At 38.4% G+C, this 24,836-nt stretch overlaps 1 protein-coding gene across 1 annotated transcript in view; it reads right to left on the bottom strand.

Annotated features, from left to right (window-relative positions):
- The window catches only part of CLNK (cytokine dependent hematopoietic cell linker), a 54,881-nt gene that overhangs the window by 25,493 nt on the left and 4,552 nt on the right, over positions 1-24,836 (bottom strand). Inside the window, exons 2-8 of the mRNA XM_083833708.1 lie at positions 12,906-12,977; positions 11,861-11,910; positions 6,156-6,196; positions 3,564-3,726; positions 1,752-1,831; positions 1,400-1,445; positions 540-603 (exon numbers count right to left, since the gene is read on the bottom strand). Of these exons, the coding sequence (XP_083689834.1) occupies positions 540-603; positions 1,400-1,445; positions 1,752-1,831; positions 3,564-3,726; positions 6,156-6,196; positions 11,861-11,910; positions 12,906-12,977 (516 nt within the window). The remainder of the gene's footprint in view (positions 1-539; positions 604-1,399; positions 1,446-1,751; positions 1,832-3,563; positions 3,727-6,155; positions 6,197-11,860; positions 11,911-12,905; positions 12,978-24,836) is intronic.

Below are 24,836 nucleotides of genomic sequence, written 5' to 3'. Positions count from 1 at the left end.
AACAAGCTAAGTTCTCCTTCAAGTAAGCCAGAGCAAGTTGCTCTGAACAAAAATACTGACACCTTAAATGTTTAACCATTCTAGAAAATAGCTGTTGAAAAAAATTATTTTGTGCTGTTTATGCCATCTTGTGGCAAAGCTACTAATAGCTGTGTGTATGAGAATAAATGTTAAGACAAATTTAATAATAGTGTAGTTATTATCTAAAACTATTAGATTACTCTACAAGCACTGTTAGCTCAGGAAGTGCTCAAAAATATGTTTAAGTTACACCTTCGAATTGCAGAGTTTAATTTACCTTTCTGCGTTGTCCTTGGTTCATCTTTAATGATGTCAGCACATATCTCAGGAAGGCAGGCAAACACATATAGCTAACTCGTAAAACATTGTGGAATTTGAGGCTTTATCAAACTATCCAACTGTCAGTAGGACCTTTCCTACTAATTTCTGCAGATTTTGAAGCTGCCTTGCTTGGTATTTCTCTCAGTTCAGCTTTCGTACAAGCTATATCAGTATTTGCTCACAAGATTCAGTCTAACCTTTCATTTTCTGAACTTATACTGCTTACTTTCTCATCATCTGTAGGAATTACTTGGCTCAATGCTTTGAATTAAAGTATGAAATAAAAGGAAAAAATTAAACAGATTCTTTTTTTAATGGAATTCTTTGTATTATTTTTCTGACTGGTCAAATGTAATACTTACTCTCTGAAAATCACCCTTTACATCAAACATAGAAAGTGATCATATTTTGGTAATTGCATTTTTTTCTGGCCATATTTAGCAAATATGGTTCAAAGATTTGAAATGATAAGAGAAAAATCATAATTCCCTTTCAAGGTGAATCATATTTAATTCTTCAGTACTTGGTTTCATGATATTTTGCTATATCTAAAGTATATCAAACATATAGAAATGTATATAGAAAAGTATTTAGAAATATACTTTTAAAATAAACTTATTATTGAGTAAAATTGTAAATTAAAGGATTTAATAATCAGAGGCCTCATTAAGTTCTTGAAGAATAAGATTGCAGTCTGTCTACAAATTTGTCACAAGAAATAGAACAAACGCAGTGGAGAAACAAATATATACCAGGTAATACTATAGATTTAGCATGTTCTGAGTAGGAGAACGTTGTCAGATAGCTTTTATAAATATATTTCCATTGAGAAACAAGGTGCTCATGGGATAAAATGTATCTCCTTTGTTAAATAATTACTTAAATATTTGGTTGTCGAAACAGCATTCCACCTTTTGCAGCAGGTTTAATTTGGAAAGCAGCTGCTGTTCTGAAAACTGTCTTTTCTATCATCTTCAATGTGTACCTATATAACAAAGCTAAATATGGAATCACCATATTCTATTTCTGATTGCAGAAACAGATTTTTTAATTATACCTCTAATAGTCAGCATGCTCCTCCCCTCTAGAGCAGACGTGCGTTTCTGTTAATAAAACAAAGTAAAGAGGTGATCTTAGGCATTGTTATTTGAAACTGTAGCTAGTAAAAACACGTTTATTCTTTACTGGGATGCCCCATATACTTTGTAGATCCAGTCTTGACTTTAGGCATCAACAAACAATAGTTAGTTGAGAGCACATTGTTGCAAAGTGAAACAGGAACCTTTGTGACTTTGGAAAAAATCAAATATTATGTGGCTAAGACTTTGACTGGACCGCTTGTAGCTTTAAATGATGTTACAGAAAAGAGGAAATATCATTTGTGAACAGGGTTTAAGGTCTTTACTTACAGCCAAGTATTGAGGTGACTGAGAGGGGTGCTGGCTGCTCATCTCAGAAGTGATACCTGAAGGCATCAGATAACGTTTGTCTGTAAAAGAGGAAGAAAAAGTAAACCTTAGTAATTCGGTGATGCTGTGTCTCAATATGAATAGGTTCAGAACATGTTTATGAGGTCAGGTGATGCCATTTTTATAGCATTTTCATTTTGTCTTTTCTGAACTTCCACATTATTTTGGTAATGGTATTGAGGCATACCTCACTGTGGTAAAAAAAAAAAAAAAAGCAAAAAAAAAAAGCCTTTGTGAGCTGATGCACAGTTAAGGCAGATGTTTGATGTAGGCTGCGAACATATCAGTGATTCTGTTTTTCACTGGAACATTTGTTCTTGGAGATGCCAACAGCCTTCTTGAATGGATTGTTTGGGTTTAGCAAGGGGTGGAGGGGGGGGTGTCTCCAGAGAACATCTTAATTTTTACTTTAGCCTCTAATAAATACTGCACTTATCGCCCTCTAAAGGAAATGCGCAGATTGTTAACTGGCATGTTTTCAAGTCATTACTTTGTATCTCAAGGGCATTTTTATTTTTCTAGGAAAGATGGCAAAATGGGACGGTAGCATGGAATTCTGCCTTTCTGAAATACATTTTCGTACCTTTTCATCATTCTTGTATCAATGCTACATCATAGTTACTGGGCATAACATGCAGGTAAAAGGCAGCTTTTTGCTTAATGTGTTTTCTCCAAAACCATAAAAAACAAAAGTTTCTTTCTGATATTTCGGGACAGTTACATAAACCACAGAAGGTACTGGCTGTTGACGTAAAATCTTTTCTAACCGACATAACTCTTTTCCAAACAAAATGCCCAAATGACTCTTTGGAACATTATGTAGAATATCTGGATGTTCAGACTGATTGTGATCTGCTCACACACTGATAGAGTTCTCACATAAAAAGCCATTTATTTGTTTAGACATCAAACTCATACAAAAATCAATGGAAAAATCTTCACAAACTTTGATGGGAACCGGAGCAAGTTTATATATATATATATATGTATACACATATCCTGTAAATTCAGATTGTGTTTGGCTTCTGTTTTCCATTCTTCCTCATCTAGGATTTCCTCCATTTTTGTACTTTTTATTTTGAGAATAGTTTAGAATCTCTATAACCCATGGCTTCTAGCCATGTTTAGTTATTAAATTTGACTTCAGATTGCTTTAGTAATCTAAAACTTGACTAATGCAGCTATCTTGTAAAGTTAAGAATACCTTCTGAGAAACACATTCGAAGTAATTGTTAATTATGGATATTAAAAGCAGCAGAAAATATCTTTAAAAAGAGTGCTGCATTCATCCATCTGCAAATTATTATCTGGAGGAAACTTTTTTTTTTTTTTTAATATGCTTTCCATCTTAAAGGTTTCTATGCTTAAATAGCAGTGAGCTTTTCTGTAAAGGTTGTAGATTTGACTAGTCGGTTTTTGCAAATGGGGTTATAGAATTTCTTCTAGAAGGTGGGATTATAGAATTTCTTCCATGAAAGCAATACCAAAATGAAACAAACACATAAACAAAAAAAAAAAAACACAACAAAAAGCATCTAAGTATTGATTTAACATACTCTAATGGAAAAAGGCGGTGAATATGAAACTGCAGACAAAGTTCCTCTCTTGATCCTGCTCACTAGTGCTTTATTTTTTCAATTAAACTATACCATTAAAATAAATACCAAGAATGAAATAAAACCAAATGTGTACTGTTCCTGTTTATGTTTAGGTTTGGCCTGCTTTCAGCAAACAGAAAAAAGAAAAAAATACCTGCATATTCAGATTCCTGTACAGGTTTGGGAGGAAGGATTCTCAAAGTATGTATGGGTTCCAGAGTGGAAGAATTTATTGTCTCATAATCATCTTCTTTCTTCTCGTATAGATTAGAGCATGATTTGAAGTCAGCCTGATACTCCCCTGTGAAATTTTTGTCCTGGATAAAAGAGGTAGAGATATACAGATAATGCAAATAAGTTTAAGTTCAAGATTAATTTCAGATTTGGAAATAGGTGATGGCCAGAACAAGATATTTTGGTACACCGTACATTTTCTGATGGAAATTGAAGGGTTGAAAAGTAATTGAGCAAGAGTTTTGAGGCTCTACATTTTTGATTTTGATTCCTACAATAACCTTTTGGGAGGCAGCTTAAATCTCCCTGTCAGCACTCTTGAAAATGCATTGAGAATGTTTAATTTTATGATCATTGCAGACATTTGAAACTATGCCTTTCATAATATTATCCATGTGGTGTTTGTATTGTACTGACTGTTTACATATATATGTCACTTGCAAGAATATATCAACTAGCTCATCATAAATTTCATGCTTTAAAATAAAAGCATGCACTCTTTTGGGGATTTCATGCTAGCAAATTAGCAGTCCAATTGACTCAAGATGTCTCTGGATTTGTCTATATACTTGGACCAGGTTTGCTCAAGATTTCTTTCCGGAGTCCTGCTCCACACTTCTTACTCACTGTTTACATGCTGGGACATCACTGCTGGCTTACTTCTGGAGGAGAAATGCACAGGCAGCACATAGCTGAGATTATTGCCATATCAACTCAGCTGAGGGCACCCAGCAGCTCAGTTAATAATGTTTTGCTACTGGAGACAGTATAGGTACATCCACCCACTCACAGCATACTTGGATATTCTCTGATGTTTGTTTTGAATTTGCTAGTAATAGGGAATCGATAGCTTCCTGAGGTGTCTTCTTCCACTAGTTAACTATCCTTTTAGTTAATGCTTTTTCTCTTGAGTGCTACAAATTAAGCCAATTTGTTTCACACTCCAAGGACACATACACACACACAACAATTGATTACTATCCACTTTATTTCAACCTTTATTATGTTTAATGTCTATAATTATATTTCCTTTTAGTCTTTTCATTCCTAGACTAAACAAGAACAATTCTTTAAAGCTTTAGCTTAAAGCTTTTCTGTGCTCAGACATCTCAAAGGATTTTGAACCTTATATCCCCAAAAGGATTTTGAACCTCATACCCCCAGCGTTACCTTCCTAGAAACTCTCTCCAGGTTGTACACAGCTTGATGAAAACATCACGTGGACATCCAAGAATATAGTGCTTTAGACAGTACATATCAGGGTGAGGTATGCCTTTTTATAACTGTACATATTGCACAAAAAAATACCACTACACGCTAGACATTCCCCCTGCAGGATACCTGCATTTTCAGGGTATTCTTCTGGGTAACTCTTTCCAGTTTAGCAGCAGGCCCACTGTGAACTAGACTGAGGGTGGATATTTTTCCAATCAATTGTGCAAACACTTTATACATATTAATCTAGGCCAGGTTTCCACAGTTTGCTTGTGAGACAGTCTCCTACAAATTGTCAAAGGCCTAACAAAAATCAAGATATATCACATCTACTGTTTTCTTTCTCCCCAGCATGCTCATATTTCTGCCAAAAAATTATTTTGGTTCAATGAATGGTTCTTCGTGTTCACACTAACAGCTTTTTTTTAATAAACATACTTAATATTTCCAAAAGATGCATTCAAACTGACTTTGTGTAATAGTCTCTCCAGGTATCCAATGAACCCTCAGAAACTGCTTTCTTACTTGTAAGAAATTGATGTTACCTCTGTTCTCCGCTGTTTTAGGAACCTATGACTCCTTGAAGAGTTCCCAAAGATAGTAAATTAATATCTCAGAAATTACTTCAAATATTTCCTTAAGTGCTTTTGCATAAATAAATATTCTCCTAGCAGTTCTTTCCTTGTTCTGCTTTTCACCATTACTGCCTTCTAGTTTTTATTAAATCCATATAGTGTGTGAATGTAATTAAGCTTTCTACAAAACCTGAAGCAGCCACAGTATCAATTACAGCAGCCTTCTTCTGTCATCATTTATTTGTTTAACTTCTTCATTATGCAATGGACCTGTGCTTTCTTTTCATCTTTCTGTAACTTGTAAGGTATTTGCACTCTTTTATGCATCACCTAACAGCTGAAACTCAAAACCATATTTCAGATACAAGTTGGAAGATATTGAAATGTGTACTGTTATCTTTTCAGCTTTTATTTGCATTGGTTTTGTATTAAAGCTCAAAGTTTATGATTTACATACTTGCTCAGCTTGACTCCTGTTAATTTTGCATGATCTTATGATAAAGATGCATTTTAGATGCATACCATAGATGGACTTCACTTATCTAGCTCTCATTAAAACAAAGTTGAAGTTATCCTATGTAATTAAAAAAATCTCATGCTTTATTTTACATTAACAGTGAGGACTACATGTTCTGTTACCGGTGCTGTAGCCAAGAGAATATTAGCACACATCTAGAAGTGAAAGAAATATAAAATGCTAGGAAGAACAGCATGGTACTTACAGAACAACGTGCATTAGTGGGAACACTCCTTCTCTCATATTCTGTATGAAATGGAGAAAAAATGTCAGCAGATGTCATTCTGTAGAAGATGATACAATAACTAGTAGATTACATAGAGTAATAAAAATTTGTCAATGGCACAGTATTTTACAGATCAGTGACTGATACAAAGAAGCAGAAGCAAATCCACCCAAGAGTTTTTTGACCTATACAATGCACAAGGAACTAGCTATGTAGAAATAGGATCCACAACCACTAGCTTCTCTAAGTGCACCCACAGAAAACACTCAGAGAAGGATGTGCTCCATCTCCTACCTCTCTTCTGAGTTTTGCTTGCCTAGGGCAGAACTCCAAGTGTTGAGCTTGGGGATCCTGGACTGGAAATCCCTCTTCTGGATAGAAACATATCTTGTTCCTTTAGTGGTGCAAGCAAATGTGGCCTCCTGCTTTCAAGACTGAATGAGAAAAGGAGTTCTGCTGATGTCTTTTCTGTGATAATAGCACAGCACTTGCAGCACTTGCCCTGGAGATATGACTGGTTTCAGCTTGAGAAGCTTCAGAGCCATGATTCCCAAGATAAGAGCACTCCATCTACCAGGATGTAAACTGTTCCAGCTGGTGACTGTTTGCCCATAGATGTTGTTTCATGGTTTAGCCAAGAAAGCATGTTACAGGGCCAAGGGGCTGGTGAACAAGACAGTGTGTTCACTTGAGAAGAGAGTCCTTATTTTCACCCTTAACCTGGTTTACACATTTAATGTGGTGACTGGTAAATGCAAAATGGCCATAGTATGTCCTTGCGCAGTAAGTGCTCTTGTTCTGAGCTGTTGAAATGACCCTTTAGCCTCACTAACCTCACACCTGTGCCTACGTAATGGCCTGGTTTCAAAAGCAGAGAATGAAGGTTCTATCAAGACTAACATAATTACAACGTGATCTAACGCTTAGAAGGAAGGGAGAATTGTGGACTGAAATTCTTCTATGCCAAGGAGAGAGTTAAAACAAGACCCAATGAGTACTCTGTGCAAGTATATGAAGGATGGGCAGCATCCCACAGCCCTCCCTTCCAGACGTGTTTTAAGAGAAGCCAGTCTTTACCAGCTCCATTATTATTATTATTATTATTATTATTATTATTATTAATTATTATTATTATGTTTTTCTTTTTAAGGTCTGAAAAGCACATAAGCCTGGTATTGCAGAGTGTTGTATGCCCCAGCAGATGGCATTCAATGTTCATTTATACAATGTACATAGTGCTCTTATCTCTACTCAGAGGGTCATTGACAAGGAGGAGAATTATTCATGCAAAATAGTTATCTGATTTTCTGTTTTGTTATGCTGGTGTAAATCAGAAGTAAGGCCAGTTAAATCAATGACACTGAGTAAAACCGATGGAGATGATAGGATAATTAGATGGTGACAATATAACAATGAAAAAACAGTCAGTGTCTTTAAATTGTCACTTTTGTACATCTGTTAATAAAAATGGTCATTTTATCTCCCACAGAGTAACAGTGAACAACATAAATGAAAAATAGTGGTAAACATCAAAGTTATTGATGCACATTTCATGCTTAATGCCAAAAAACGGCTGACGTGAGCCTTTGGGTCGATTTATTGATATCTAACATTGATTTACAAATTGATGTCCAGGTTAGTCTATAATCTATTCTGTTACCCAAGGATCACCACAGTTTGGAGGAACTGCAGCCCTTTGCACAATGCCAGTGAAGGGAGAGAGAGAGTTGTGCTATTCTGTGGGCATTCCCTTTACATAAGGTGAGTTCCCAAATATTTGCTCTGTGCTAGCTGAGGAGTGCAAACCAGACAGAAACTGCTCCTCCTGTTATTTAAGGATGACATTTTGGAAGCGAGGATGAATATTTCATTTTGTCAACTACGCTAGACATATTGGGTTTGCAGAATGAAAAGTGCTGATTGCCATCTGGGTGGTGGAAGACTGTCAAAGAGACTCACCACTTAGGGAGAGACAATTTCTGCTGTTTACTATATATATTGCCCTGGAACTTCCAATTCCCTGGCTTCTATTCCCTATTGTACAGGTATAAAAGAGAACAGAATCACAGAGTTGTAGAATGTTTTAGGTTGGAAGGGACCTTAAAGATCACCTAGTTCCAACCCTCTGCCACAGGTATGGACACCTCCCACCAGACCAGGTTGCTCAAAGCCCCATCCAGCCTGGCCTTGAGCACTTCCAGGGATTTCCATCATTTATCGGCAGTCCTGGCTATCGGGGGAGGTCCCAGTTGACTGGCGGCTAGCCAATGTGACGCCCATCTATAAGAAGGGCCAGAGGGCAGACCCGGGGAACTATAGGCCTGTCAGTTTGACCTCAGTGCCAGGAAAGCTCATGGAGCAGATTATCTTGAGGGTCATCACGCGGCACTTGCAGGGCAAGCAGGCGATCAGGCCCAGTCAGCATGGGTTCATGAAAGGCAGGTCCTGCTTGACGAACCTGATCTCCTTCTATGACAAAGTGACGCGCTTGGTGGATGAGGGAAAGGCTGTGGATGTGGTTTACCTTGACCTCAGTAAGGCTTTTGACACCGTTCCCCACAACATTCTCCTCAAGAAACTGGCTGCTCGGGGCTTGGACTGGCGTACGCTTCGCTGGGTTAGAAACTGGCTGGATGGCCGGGCCCAGAGAGTTGTGGTGAATGGAGTCAAATCTGGTTGGAGGCCGGTCACTAGTGGTGTCCCCCAGGGCTCGGTACTGGGGCCGGTCCTCTTTAATATCTTTATCGATGATCTGGATGAGGGCGTCCAGTGCACCCTCAGTAAGTTTGCAGATGACACCAAGCTAAGTGCGTGTGTCGATCTGCTCGAGGGCAGGAAGGCTCTGCAGGAGGATCTGGATAGGCTGGACCGATGGGCTGAGGTCAACTGTATGAAGTTCAACAAGGCCAAGTGCCGGGTCCTGCACCTGGGGCGCAACAACCCCAAGCAGAGCTACAGGCTGGGAGATGAGTGGCTGGAAAGCTGCCTGGCCGAGAAGGACCTGGGAGTATTGGTTGATAGTCGGCTGAATATGAGCCAGCAGTGTGCCCAGGTGGCCAAGAAGGCCAACAGCATCCTGGCCTGTATAAGAAGCAGTGTGGCCAGCAGGTCTAGGGAAGTGATTGTGCCCCTGTACTCGGCTCTGGTGAGGCCGCACCTCGAGTACTGTGTTCAGTTTTGGGCCCCTCGCTACAGGAAGGACATGGATGTGCTCGAGAGAGTCCAGAGAAGGGCGACCAAGCTGGTGAGGGGTCTGGAGAACAAGTCTTACGAGGAGCGGCTGAGGGAGCTGGGCTTGTTCAGCCTGGAGAAGAGGAGGCTCAGGGGCGACCTTATCGCTCTCTACAGTTACCTTAAAGGAGGCTGTAGAGAGGTGGGGGTTGGTCTGTTCTCCTACGTGCCTGGTGACAGGACGAGGGGGAATGGGCGAAAGTTGTGACAGGGGAGTTTTAGGTTGGATGTTAGGAAGTACTTCTTTACCGAAAGGGTTATTAAGCATTGGAACGGGCTGCCCAGGGAGGTGGTGGAGTCACCATCCCTGGAGGTCTTTAAAAGACGTTTAGATGTAGAGCTTAGCGATATGGTTTAGTGGAGTACTTAGTGTTAGGTCGGAGGTTGGACTCGATGATCTTGAGGTCTCTTCCAACCTAGAAATCTGTGATACTGTGATACAGGGATGCGGCATCCACAGCTTCTCTGGGCAGCCTGTTCCAGTGCCTCAACATCCTCATAGCGAAGAATTTATTCCTTATATCCAATCTAAATCTACCCTCTTTCAGTTTAAAACTCTTGCCCCTTGTCCTGTCACAGCAGGTCCTGGTAAAAAGTCTCTCTCCATTTTTTCTGTATGCCCACTTAATTACTGAAAGGCAACTAACTGTAACATAAAGCAACTAACTATAACATTTCCCTGGAGTCTTCTATTCTCCAGGCTGAACAACGCCAGCACTCTTAGTCTCTCTCCATCTTTGTGTCAGGTAGTTTGCAATCAGGTGGACATTCTCACATCAATGTTTTTTCAGTGAAGTTAACAACTTGCAACTGGTGGGAGTTTCCTCAAGCTATAGAGACTGAACATGTCATAATCAGTCTTAAAATTTCTTGTTGCTTCACTGCATCCTCTGTGAAATTAATAGGTGGAGTATACCAGTTGTAACAACAGTAAGGTGTTGGATTTCTATGGCATGTGTGTGGGTGTGTTTCTGCCAGCTGATAGAGATGGACATTTTTGTCCTTGTCAAAGGACAAAAGCGAAGAAATTAAATTTATTTACTTTGTAGCGGAATAAAATTGTGTGCATTTTGTGACCATCTAGCTTGCTTTTCAATGTGACCTAAAAAAAGTCTGACCAAAAGAGTGACTGGTTAACAATTCGTGCATGTAAATCTAATGTCAGAAATCTAGTCCATATTTAAATGAGAAAGCAGAAGATAAATCTATCCCCACAGACTTCTGTGGGTCTGTGAATGTGCTGTGGTTTTTTCAGTCATTTTTGTGGTGTTTCAGCAAGTGACAGAAAACAATAAAGTGTTGTGGGTTATGTTTCAATAAACCTTGTCATACTTACAGGGTGTCTCCTAACCTCTTCAACAGAAGGAAAAAATAATAATAATAAAAAAAAAAGGATGGAATACTGCAAGGAAGAACCTTCACAGGAATTTTCAGTGTCACTTTTTTCCGTCAGGTCCAAAAGTACTGTGTAAAATGCTTGGCATTTTCCTTTAGCCTCTAGAGGAGCTAGGCAAGACAAGCAGAACCTTCATAAATTGCACAGATTTAATTCCAGGACCAAGGAAAAGGCTACGCAGGCTTCTCCTCAGAGACTGTGAAAAAGGTATGTGAATAAATGCCAGTTATGTTAAGCTTTTGTGATATGTCAGTTATCCAGAGGGAATAAAAGACCTGCAGTAAGATGCTAGACTGTTGGGTTTTATTTTCCCAGAACCACTTTTACTTTTTTTTCCAGACTTAAATCTAAATCTTCTGTATTGTACTGATATACATTTAAGAAAACTTCACATAACACAATAAATATATGGTATACTAAACAGATTTGCACTTACTTACTTAGATAATTTTATATGCTTTGCATTAAATATCTCTAAGCTCAGCTGAAGTTGTGAAATACGGTATCATTTTCCACTGACTTGAGAAGAAGCAATACTTTACTTATGAAGTCAATGGGAATTAAACACATGCTTAACATTGACCATAACTGTCATGGAATCACATTTAGAGCTCCTGTGTCATTGTCCCACTGTTTTGGAACAACAACAAAAGTGATTGTTTTAAAACAGGTGAGTTTTTAAATTCCCTCAATTGCTTTCTAGAAGTCATCAGCCAATGTAATATTTTCAGTTTCCAGCAAGAAGATAACTTATGTGTGGCTTTTTTCAGTATATAACATCATGAAGCCAACATTTTTTTGGAGCAGCCTGGAAATAAACACCTTCTTATTTTTTTTTCTTTTTTTTTTTTTCTTCATTAGTGGGTATCCAAGAAGCTAGCTTTCTTTTCCTTTTTTTCTTACAATTTTTTTTTTTTTTTTTTTTAATCACATTAAAATGTTCTGGCCCTTTGTTCCTTGCATACTAGAAACCATCACTGACTGAATAAACAGTAAGGTAAAAAGATATGTTATAGCACTCTTTTTTTTTTTTTTTTCAGTACTGAATGAATTTTACCTTTTGGATGTATTTCCAGATTCATTTCTGCAAGTATGTTTGGACAAGACCTAAGAACATAAAATAAATAAATAAATAAATTTAAATATTAGAAATTACCACTGCTCTATTAAACTTTACATACAATCTAGTATAACAGAATGAATGAAAGTTGCAAGAATAACAATTTACATTTGAAAAACAATTCAATAGACATGGAAATTCAACAATTTTGGTCAAACTGTACTATTTTTTTTTTTTTTTAATCATTTACAGCCCCAAATTTGGTGCAATTAAAGAGAACTCTACTGATATTGCTAATATTAATTTTAGGCATAAATATTGTAACTGCCTTATTGACAGCATCTTCAGTATATCACTTCAGGGATGAATTTGCTTGGAGAGATAGGACCTAAACCTTCCTTTTAGCATGCAGCTGTGCCCTTCCCCTTCTGCCAACCCCCACAGGTATCACGATTTCCCCCAGCTCTGACATGGCATTCTTCAATCCTGCTATTACTCAGACACAGGGAATATATGAGATATATTGAGTGCAGAAGAAATGCATTGACAGGTCTTGACCTAACCCTGGTGTTGTGGACGACAGTTTTCTCACCATCACCCTCGTTACCCGCTGGACTTTGTATCACTCTGTCCAGCAGCATATATAGATCTTCACAGTAACAGTAATTAGTATTCAGAAACAACAAGAATTATTATTTTACAATGAATATGCAGACAGGTTTCACATCAGGAGTACAGTAATACACACTTATTTTACCTACTTTCTGATGACCCATTCTTGGAACTTCCTAAAGTTTGCAAAAATATCAGTGTAAAACTTTGAGCTTCAAGTGCCCCACTCTTGGAATCACAACATAATTTAGGTTAGCAGCAGCTTTTGAACAGAGTGAAGCTGAGTGGTTTCCTGTTCAGCGAGCAGTATGTAAACCGCACTAGATTCATCTGGTCTTTGCTGTCTGCTGCTTAAAACATGGGCGTATCAATACTACGGCTTTTATTAAAGTTACTTATGGATGCCTTAAAAGGTAATTTATTCACTTACCTATTTTTTGGCATAGTTTTCTTTATGCTGTTTGAATCTGTCAGGCACTGTACTCTGGTTTTCCTGTTAGCTCTGACACAATTGAACAAAGTCTATTGTTAGCAAGTAGCAGTAAATGGGAAAGAAAAGTGAGTTTTCAAATTTTCAAGTCTGGGAAACACATTTATGTAAATTATTGCTTTTTCTACCTCAAACATTTCCATCCTCTGGTGGAATATATTTGCTGACCTTTCTTTCTTTCTTTCTTTCTTTCTGATTTGTAAAAAACAAAACAAAACACCCCAAACACTATTACTAAAGTGTTTTCCTGCTGAGAGAATGGGAGTCTAGGAATTCCTGCATCCAGTGCTTTGGTTTCTTTACTGTATGGTACTTAGTAAACTCTTGTATAGCTGAATAGGAATTAAAACACAGGGCACCTATCCAAGATCTCTTTTGATACTAAAACACTTGCTAAACACCAGCAACGTATGTATCAAAGTACCAGAGACCTCTTCTCTTGGTCCCCCACTTCTGGTTGCTCTTGAGCCCTGTGTAGAAACAGATTACATAATTTTACTCATGTAAAATAAACTAATTTGAAACACTGAAAAGATTTCAACTTTTACCATTTAACTACCAGAGACTTCAGTGTTTGCAGCAAAAGAGTTAGGATTTTCTTGCTAAATAATGCCTACAGATAGTCAAGTTGGTCATGTTCTCTTGAACAATTTCGCTTGGGCTCAGTCCTGCCCTAATTACTCTAAGTTCATAGATCCTATAATTAGTATTGCCAAATCAAGTTTCATTTTTCCTTATAAACATGCTCCAAAATTCATTTTAAAAATAAAAATCCTTTAATCAATATTTGAATGTACACATTGATAAATATTTTTTTCTGTCAGTGTGAAAATACTAATGGTCACAAACACAAAGAGAAGACATGATTTTGTTTGGCATGAGAGATATTTTCGAACAGTGGCTATAACTGCAGAGAATTTTGGACATTGCCTATTTCTCAGATTGCCAGTCAAGAATTTTAAAAATCTTGTTGTATTCCCCAGCCACCAGAAGTGTAAATGGTTAAATTTTTACTGCTGAGTTATCTCTCTAGAATGTCAGAAATACAACAGGTAACTGATTTTTGTCAGCTCTATTCTCTTTATCATTCATGTATAACTTTTTGTTTTTCCTTTAAGAGAACAATTTCATTCTCTGCAAAATTTTCCCCAATTCCATTTACTGAAGTATCTATTCCAAATGCAAATGCCTACTGCATTTAAATGTTCTAAAATACAGTGAATGCAATTTTTGTGTGCTTGAATTTGCAGCATTTGTCACCAACCCTTCTGCATGGTGAATTTCCCAACATGCACCTGAAAAGTGACCTTCTGCAAGTTCTCCTTTGCCTGCAGCATGGAACTATTTTAGTCCCCTTTGTATGCTTTTTTTCTGCATGTGAGATGCAGCACTGAGGTTAAATACCTCTTTTGATGGTTACCTACATAAGTCCTTCAGAACCACAGACATGTTAAAGGTAACTAATACTGTTAATGGTACAGGATTTGTCAGAAGCTTATCATGGGTTCAGATCGTGGGGACATTCTGCACTTTTTGGGTGACCTATGTTAACAAAATCCCTCCCTTGCCCAGAAAGATTACAAAAAGCCCATTTCACCATTTTTTTCTTTAAAATACAGATATGCCATTTCTTAAATCCCTGTGTCTAATTACAGTGCCAATGCATTTTTGCTTTCATGGAATTTTCCTCATTCTCTGGGCAATAATACAGTGACTTTTCTCCCTCCTTCTGCAAAAGGCATTTTTTTTTTCTACGCATTATAAAACCCTTTCACTTCTAACGTAAGGGATATGTAGAATTTCATTTATCTGGCTACGTTTTAGAACATTTTTCATCTATTACTCATTTGAGATTGACCAGATACAGAAACCTAAATTGCATGTCTTTGACAGGGCACTTTAGTGGCACAGAGAGATCAGCAAAACCTATTTAGCTCAAGATCCAGGTTACATTGTGTATGGCCAGAAGACATACCAAGAAGAAAATCTAGGGTAGACTTCCTGTTAAGTGATGGTTGACTAATATTTTACTGCAGACAAACTGTAATGGAGCACCTAAAGCAATAAAAATAACATTTACATTAATATCAGCTGAATTCCTCTTGATGAGTTCTCTTGCAATAAGTTATGACTAATTCATGACGAATTGGATGTATAAAAGTTCCTGTTTCAAAATCTCAGAATTTCCCAGAGTCACAGAAGTTGTAGCTATGTTACTCCATCTGGAAGTTTACTTACTTCCCAGCATTTAAGGGGATAATTACTAGGGTAAATTTTACTTGCCAGGAGTAAAGAATGACTAAATCAGTAGCTGAAATATTGACGGTAAAAAGAGAGACAAATCCTTTTCTTCTTACCTTTATTCTCTCTCTTTTCTTCTATTTCAGCAGTGAAATAAGAAGAACAAAAATAGCTATCATATCGGTTCTCCTCTGCAGGCAATACTTTACATGAAGCAGTTCAATATTGCCTGATGCTTTGTTCCATCAATTACTACATTCCAAACACCCTGCCATATTCCTGCGTCAAATTTTTCTTCACGAGAGATTGTAAATACCATCATTCGTCCCAAAGTATTCAGAAGCAATTCCCTATTGGTTAAACATTATTGTGGTTATTTGTTTCCGTAGTTACTTACTTTTGCAGTTATTTGCATATTTATTTGTTTTGGCAGAAATTTGTGAGAGCTCGTCTCAAAGAATAGATCTTCGCTGTGCTGGATGATTCACAATCGTAAAGTCAAAGAATGCATAAAACAAGAAAAGATGTGGATGCCACCAACAAATAGGGAACAAAACAATAAGCTGAAGGCAAAAATAAAGTTTGGTTAGAAGGAAAGGAGGAAATCATGGAGTATGCAACCCTGTGATAACTGTAGACATCTGAAGGGGGTCAGTCCCTGGTGTGAAAACCTAGGTACCTGTCAGGCCCGTGGAAGGAGAAAGCAATCTTCGTATCATTACTACTATACAAAGAGATAAATATTACATTTTATTGTCTACCTAACACAAAAGAAAGATCCTAGTGTTTTTCACTCTGATTATCCCAATCCATACCTTGAAGTAATTTTCTGAATAAAAATGTTTACCAGGGCAATTAATAAGGGACGGTGTCATTCAAAACATAGTTTGTTTCCTGAATTGTGTCTAAATGTGCTGTGTGCACTGCACATGGCAGTGTGATTAGATTTTCGGGATGTTGCAATCGCAAGGCCATTCTGTTATGAGGTGGTTTGAAAGTGCATCATACTGTTCACTCATTTTCTGGTAACATCTTTCTCTACAGACGTTACCTAGCAGTAGGGTTTGGCTTAGGAGGAGGCTTGGCTACTGCTGTTGTGGCCCTGATTAAGCACAACTGAAGTCAGTAGGGCAGAAGTAATGTTTAAATCTAACAGCAGAGAACACTCACAAAAACCTCTCACGGAGTGCATGGAAGAGAGTTAGCTCACTTTTGGAAGTGACAGGAAATAAGAGAGATCATGAATCTGGCTTGATTGGGCTAGCTCACTACTGAAGACGATTTCAAAGTTGCCTCAATGCAGGGATGCATTGACATTTTGGGTGCCTGAATACACCCCGCCTGGCCTCCCGTTGGAGCTCAGGAGGATGTGAGTCCAAATCTTCCTTTTCCTGAATCCCATAATTATGTGCAGAAGGGCAGCGGGAGAGCTTTCCTACTGCTACCATCCCACTTAGGGGCAGAAACAGTAATTTTGGGACTGATGCCAGTGGCGGGTAGGAGGTACACATGGGAAGAACATCTGAGCAGGGTTATTTAGAACCTTTAACAGGCTAACATGAAGCCTCTGTACTCCAAATTGCCTGTGGCACACATTCAGCTTTTAAGTCCTTTTGAGGTAGTTTTGGGCCAGCATAGTTACCTTTCTATGTACTTGATATAATTTGCAGTGTGCCGTACTGGGTCTGGCTAGGACGAAGTCAATCATCTTCACAGCAGCCCATATGGGGCTGTATTTTGGCTTTGTGGCTCAAACAATGTTGATAATGCTCCACTGCTTTGGCTGTTGCTGAGCAGTGACTGCTCAGCATCAAGGCTCAATTTTCTTCCCTTTCTGCTCCCCAGGGGTTGGGAGGGCACAGAGCAGGACAGCTGACCCCAGCTGACCAAAGGGATGTCCCACAACATATGACGCTGTACTCAGCACTAAAATTTAAAGGAAGTTTTTGGGGGAGATAGCCACTGCTTAGAGACTCTTTAGGCATTGGCCTACCCGTGGGAGGTGGTGAGTGAAAACCTTTGCATCACGTTTTTCAGGTTGATGGTTTTGAACGCAGGCACATAAGCATCCTGCAGGTCTGACGCAGAGGCCCAACCACTTTTCTGAAATCAGTCCCAGACACTGTCCTGGAAATTAGCTCTTATTTATTTTTTTTTTGGTTTGTTTTAATTTGTAAAGGTCAGTTTTTATGAATCAGTAATAAGATCATCTGTGGAAGCATTGTACTCAGTGCAGTGACATCAGACAAAAAGCTGCCTAAAACGGATGCTTATATGATTAACATCTTTAAATGACTTCAGCTGTGATCCTCCAAGTCTCCAAGGATATCTTTTTTTTTTAACCTAAAGTGAATGTTAGGAGCATAATAATAAATGTTATAGGCTATATTCTCTTAGTATAATTATGTAACAGTTCATTTGCAAAATGATTTGAATTTTGACTGGCACAATTCATTTGAATTATTTTCTTAAAAAAAAATAAACATGCTGTAGGTTTCCTTGGCAACCTTTAAAATGATATATATAGATGTATAAACATACCAACCGATCAGTATAATATCAGTTAAAATAAACCCACAGAAACACAAGTAAAGTGAACAATAATTAGTTATCCTATTGATTAAATACGGATTTTAGAAGTGTTGAACAGAAACATTTCCTTAGTGCCAAACTGCACTAGCAATCAGCAAAATGCCAGCTCTTTGAAACTCCACTTACAAAATATTAAAAGATTTTAAAGTTACCTTTATCAGGAAACAGCTCCTTTGGTGAACATGTTATCATTCCCACCTCTCTACTACTGGGTAATACAGGTATTCAGACTGACAATTAAGACACACAGAAGACACTTTTATTTGCCTCATCTGGTTTGGAGTGGCTGCAATGAATCCTAGCCAGGTGATTTTGCACAGGTTGAAAGAGATTAAAAGGAGAGAAAAATGATAACCCATTGTGTCTGAAGAAAAAGACGGGACAGTATTAAGGCACATTTCAAGCCAAGCTTTGTGATCTTTAAGGAGAAGGAAAGGTTTTACTCAGCCTTATTTGCAAACACTTAGAGAGACTGGCCCTTTTAAGAAATTACTGTTGCAAAATGTAGATTTATGTTTTGTTGTTGTGCGTGATACCATGCTGTGCAGAGAAATGCCTGGAAAAGATTTGGAGTTTGGCAGAGATTCCTCCCCAGAACTCTGCTATCAAATCAGGCAAAACATATTCAAACAGCAACAGTGTTTTGGGACACTTCAAGCCAAGTGCTTCAATATAATACGAACCACATTGCAAAGCTTCCTCAGGGAGGTATGGCACGGACATTTTGCCCTTGAAGAAAGGAGTATGAACCATGGGGCTGCCTCTTCCATGCCTAACCATTCCTGTATGTCTCCTTAAAGGAATACAATGCAAAAGGCAGAACCTTGTGTATATATATACATATATATAATCTCTCTCTATATATGTACACATTGCGTATGTATGTATACACATATAGACCATTTATATATATATACAAAAGAGTAGAATACATATATTCTCTCTCTCTGCATATAGTATCTATTATATACATTATAATATAAATATTGTATATTATATTATACGTTACAATATGTACTTGTTTAAGGATAGCAATCAGTTCTGTCACCTCAGTGCAAACACTTAGGGCCAGCAGCATGAACCCCTAATAAAACTGTCAAGCTGGCTGAGCGTATGTTGTCAGGAGGGTCAGGGACCTTGGATACCTGAAAGGTAACCACAGACATTTGACACTTGAAAAAATGCTAGTGGGAGGCTTTTGGTACCTGTGGTTACTGTTCATATTACTATGCATGTTTATGCCAAGCACTTTCTTATCTATAATAACAGCTCTGTCACGGCATAATATAGACCAGGGAGATTAGGCTAACAGTGGCTTGAAATAGAAATGCTTATTAAGTGTGAATAAAAATGGTCTATGAGTGAGTTTTTCTAAACTCACCTGAAATCATATATTCTATGAGAAGATCAGGAAAAGCATTGATGAACCAAATATATCATGTGGATAGGGCTTTCACATTTTTAAATCCAAGTACTTAAACAGTAATGTGAATGAGCAAGACTGAGGGAAGACCTTAATGCATATAAAATGGTTTACAGTGACATAATAATATTAAAGATATACATTAGAAGCACCGTGATTTGTGACCATAGAAATCAGTGTAATTCAAGTACAATGCCTCATCTGAATTTTGTCCTGGGGTGATATTAACACTTCCTAGAGGTGTAGGGTTGCATCACTGTGACTATTTTCATTTTCATATTCCATAGTTTCTGTGCAGCCCCTTGGGATTTTTGACATCTAAATGGTAGAGAGTTTCTTCTGGAATGAAGAGTAAAGATATGAATGGGAAGCGAATGTGTTTTACTTTTTTTGTGAAGATTCTGGTAACAGATACTCTCCGAGGACTTGCAAAATTTGAAAACATTTCCTCTGAAGGCAATTCTGCCTGCAATATATGTCTTTCAGAAGGTTCATATATAGATTTTAACTAATTTTTCTTTTGCCTTTTATAAGCAGTATTGTTTCCAGATGTGTTCTGTGTAGCTACCTACCAAGTTATTTTTACTGGCTTTTTCTGGCTTTTTTAAGTCCATACATTAGGATACTCTGCTTATTTGCAAGATGCCCTTATATCTTGCAATGACAAGTGCAAATCCCTGTACACACGGGGATGTCTGAGGAAAAATATTTAACTTCTTAATTCTCTCCCTAGTGCTTGGGAGTGAAAAAGGAACCCAAAGCCTTCTAGCTTTCCACTTTCTTAAAAGAATACCGAAGTATTTAATCTGAGCAGGCAGAGGAGCTGAAGGTTTATCATCTCCTTCCTCCTGCACAGATGAGCAATACCCTGGGAGAAGACAAGAAGGCAGCAGATGACATCTTATCTCAGAGCATGTAGTGCTGGCTGGAGCTACCTGCCAGAGAATCTGGGGAGGCACTGTGCAACCAGAACTGCCCGGGGTGTTGTCATTATCTATACCCTTTTCTAGCATATATGGGAGTCTGGCAATTTTACCATAGCCCCAGGCAAACCTCCTGTTTCAGGAGATGTTTGACTCTGAGTTAAGTATCAGTATCAAAATTCCCTCCTTATTGCTGTTATATGGCTGGTTTGCTTCTGCTCTACAACAGCAAATTGTAAAACAAGCTGAGCAAACCCATTGCACATGACAGACACTTAACCGTACGGAACTGAAAGAATATGCCATTTCTGTCCTTCCCTGTCCACCTGCTGCCAGGAAGGAGCCGACAGATAAGCAGATTTTAATTTCACTCTATCTGAGTCGAGGTGGAATAATCTCCATATAAAAACAAAAGTACAAGTGGTTGATGCTTCCACCATAGACATAGAGTCTAGCCTAAAGTATGGCTTTTAGTACTCAGAAAAAATAAATTTATCCTGTCCAAAGCAGAAAGGAAATATATAAAAGGACTCCAGCTTACTGCTACTGCACTGTAAACCTATATCCATGTCCTAATATCTATGAATCACACATTACACCACAGTTATAGATTGCCAATGAAATCCTGTTTAGAGTTGGATAAAAATGGCCACTCCACGTATTCTCACAGGAATGGTTTCCATGTTGAGTTAAAGGTACATATGGCAGTCGCACTTCTATGTTAAAATGAAAGCAAGCAAGTATCTTTATAGCATTTTTTTCAGTTATTGTTTACATTTTTTCATTTATATACTTATATGAGCAGATGTCAAACAATATATATATATATTTTTTAAGCAAAACTACAATCAATATTTCCAAACAAAACAAAACAAAAACAAAACAAACAAAAATTAAGGAATGATGCAGTTTAGAAGAAAGAGAAGGTGCTTTGCTGAATGGGATATATTTGCCTATTTAAACATTCGTGCCACTAAGATTGGGATCGTGAAATATAAATTAGGTGTTTGAATTAACCTGTTACTGACTCACTGTAGGCATTCATGTTTGAAAAGACTGGATTTTCTCTAGCTGTAGCCAGGTGCCTCTGAATATTTAAAAAAAATCTCAACTTTAGAGATTTTTTCTTTCCCCCTTTCCCTCTCTCTCTTGATTATCCAGCCTGATGTAAGAAATCATGTTTTTGTACAGTCCTATATTCCTATCAGTTTCTGTTCCTAATTAATCCTAGAATATCCCTCTTATTGCTTTTGACCACTCTTTTCTAGTTGTACTCCACTCTGTATCTGGATATCTGCTTGGTGCTGCCAGCTGCCTGATATTGTGGCTTCGTGGGATTTCAGGTCACCTTGCCTGACAGCTACAGACATGTAGATAGCTAAATGTTGTATGTCTACATAAAAAGCTTACCAAAGGATAGGGATTGTGTTGGCATAGGCTATGCTGTTTCTGGAGTCTTTGTGAATAAGTGCCTGACTCTGGCAGCTGGCAAAGATGAAAACCAGATGCATTTCACAAGCAGCACAACATTCCTTTTAGAAAAGGTTCCTGAAATCATCACTGCTAACTGCAGCCTAATATTTAATCCTTATCCAAGTTCTTGTCTCCTTGAAGACCATTCAACAGAAGCAGAAACAGATTCCAAGAACCACAAATAAATAAACATTCTGTCAATAACTGAGCACTCTGTATGTTCATAATGGAGCAGCATAAAGTTACTAGGTCAAGTTTGTCTGTGGTGCACAGGAATTTGAAGGTGATAAAATTTAAACAGTCCTCAAGTTGTCCATCCTTTGTGCTGTGAAATAGTCTTGGAATCAGACCAGGTGTGGGCTTTGGATTCACACTGGGCTAGTTAACTTCCACCTATGGTCAATGGTTTATTTTTATTTCTGTGCTTATTTCCTGCATGTAGCAACTTTAGTTGCTGTCAGATATTGCTTAGAGGAGCAGAGACAGAGTGCTTTAGTACCTGGGGAGACCGTAACAGGCTACTTGGTAAAAATCAATAGTGCTAACTTAATGACATAAACTTCTAAAAACACCTACTTTATCTCTGCTACTTCTGCAGTCTATGGCAGAATCATTAAAATTCCACTATTTAATCATCAACTTCACTCATAATCTAATGAATGATCTAGAGCCAAATAAGGTTACAGGAAAATTCCCATCTACCTAACCATACTGTTGCTGTCAGCCTATATCCAGATTCTGTGGGGTTTACCAGATACAGCTTAAAGCTAGCTCTTTAATCTAGGCCTCAAACCTCAATTCCAACTTGGAACCTTAAAGACAGTTTAGGGACCCCTGCAAACTACTCATCACCTTCTGTTTTCAGGGCCCTGAGGGCAGTAATAGGCTTTAATGGCCTTGACCGGCCTCTCTCACCTCTCGTGCCTACGGGCCTGGAGCCCCATTTCAGCTCAGCCCAGAGCTGTAAGACTCTACCCAATGAACTATGTCATCAAATTGTCAGTTCCCAGCTCAGTCACAGCCATGCCCATGTCTGGCCATGGACTCTGTTGATTCAGATCCAACCTACAGAAAGACTTCCCAGCCTGACCTTGAACCTCTTTCATCACATTGGAGCTGCTCAGTAATCGCTGGGCTGTGTCTGACCCTGATTACTCTCACCAGATATGATCATAACCCTGACACAGCTCCATGCCTGATGATTGGGACCCTTGGCTGAACCTGGCTGCTACCCCTCAGTATGCCCTGCTCACCTGCCTGGGATGGTGGAATGGGCCCTGGCTGGTGAGCCTCTTGCCTGACAGCCCTGTTATGCTCCTCAGCTCCTGGCTTGCTGACCCTTGGGACAGCCCTCATCCTGGCTCCGGTAAAATCCACCAATGTACTAAGTTCAGTTCCAATAATAAGTATTTGCTGGCAAGAATTGTGTCATCCAGGCCCCTTGGCTTCCACCAGCATTCAGCCACACAACAACCTTTCCAGTTCTTCCTATCTGAGAACACTATACTACTTAACAGTGATTTTAATATTACCCAAACCAAACAAACGTTCTTTGTCTACAGCAGTAGCACCCTTCATCTAACCCCAAATGCCTTGCAGAGTCCTGTGATAAACAAGGTCTGGTTCCTTCAGTTTCAAACTCCAGTACCAGATCTGACTGTAACCCAAAAATTTAAACAATTCTCCACAGTTGTGTCTCTACACTCCACCCATCATCAGCTGGCTCCAGACTTCTACTGACTGCTCTCGTCTCAGTCCCCATTTCTTTCTGTGTAACTAACAGTGGTTTGACAGAGACTTGTGAATACTTGGCTGGATACTTGAGACTTTTTGGTCATGGTATTATAAAGGAAAATGCAGAGGTCCACCTAGCACTGTTCATTCCTTTGATTCCTTTGAGTGATTAGCTCCCTGTTGTGACCAACTTCACATTTTCAATGATTTGTCCTGGAATATCTTCCATTTAGATACAGAACCAGAGTAATGTTGCATATAATAAGGGAAACAGAAAAAAAAAATAAATCAGGAATTTCCAATTCTGTGCTAAAAGCATAAGGCCTGAACACTGCTAAAGCTTTGCTCTTGCAGCTACAGTTCCTGCCATGTTTTCTTAGGGTCTAGAATTGACATAAGCATCTTAAAAATCAAACATTTTTAACTTGCTTCCCTATGAATTGAGAAGCATTTTAAGCATACATTTTTTGAAATATAAAAGTTTAGTATGAGAGGGAAAGCAGATGGAAAGGAAATCGTCAGATCAAAACCACAGGAGCATCAGTTGCTGTACCAGTTGCTGGAACATTGACCTTAATGTAGCTACAACTCCTGCAACTGGACTCTGTACTGCAGAGCAGAGAGAGCCATAATGGCTTTGAACTGTATGTTTTCCACTCCCCCATAATGCAGGCTATAGTTATGTTAGATGTACATAAGCTGCTCAGAAGGATGAATTAGAATGGAAAGGAATATTGCATTGGGAAAAAAGGGGTAATCAGCATTACAAGCATGCCTCTGCTGTGACACAGTTAAATTAAAGTTTAGAATCAGTGAATTATCATTTTTGCCTGCTCCCCTATTCATGCACCATCTACAAAAGCATTTTGTAATGTCTCATAGCAGCGCCTTACTTTAAAACTTTCAGCATTAACGGGAAAATCCAGCATCCTTTAAAAATAACAGATGGCTATGAAGTGAATACAGAGTTGTATTTCACTCTTGGGGTTTTGTGGCTATTCAGAAGCCACTTGAGTTACACGCTCATGGTTAATAACATCAGCAGAGCCACTCCAGTTAATTACAGCATTATATTTACTCCATAGTTCCCTATTATACTTTAAGTCACAGTAAGAAAAGGGCAAGCATATAATCCCTCCAAAGACATTGTGCTGCCCTTGTTAAAAAGACTGAAAAAGCTTCACAGCTGTAGACAAAATGTAAACCCCATTATGGAATAAGAGATACTCTTTAATGTCTCTTGCACAGAGCAGCTTAACTGCTTAACTGACACTAGTTCCAGACTGGCCAGATAGCAAACACTGTATTGCTTCTCACAAAGGGCTAGTAAAATGGAGTATTGCCTCCTGCCCAGAGGAAGAAGGGAGGAAATAGGAGGTGTAATGAGTATGTAGAAAGTACTCTTAGGAAGCATGTGGCTGTCTCTAGTTTATTTTTTTTTTCTCCTGATTTCATTCCATTCTCTCTTTTTTGTGTTTCTTTTTT

Source organism: Anser anser (genome assembly GCF_964211835.1).
Source record: "Anser anser genome assembly, chromosome: 4".
In the NCBI taxonomy this organism is placed as follows: domain Eukaryota; kingdom Metazoa; phylum Chordata; class Aves; order Anseriformes; family Anatidae; genus Anser; species Anser anser.
Note: the sequence above shows the minus strand (reverse complement) of the source record. Positions and strands in the feature narration are given on the sequence as shown.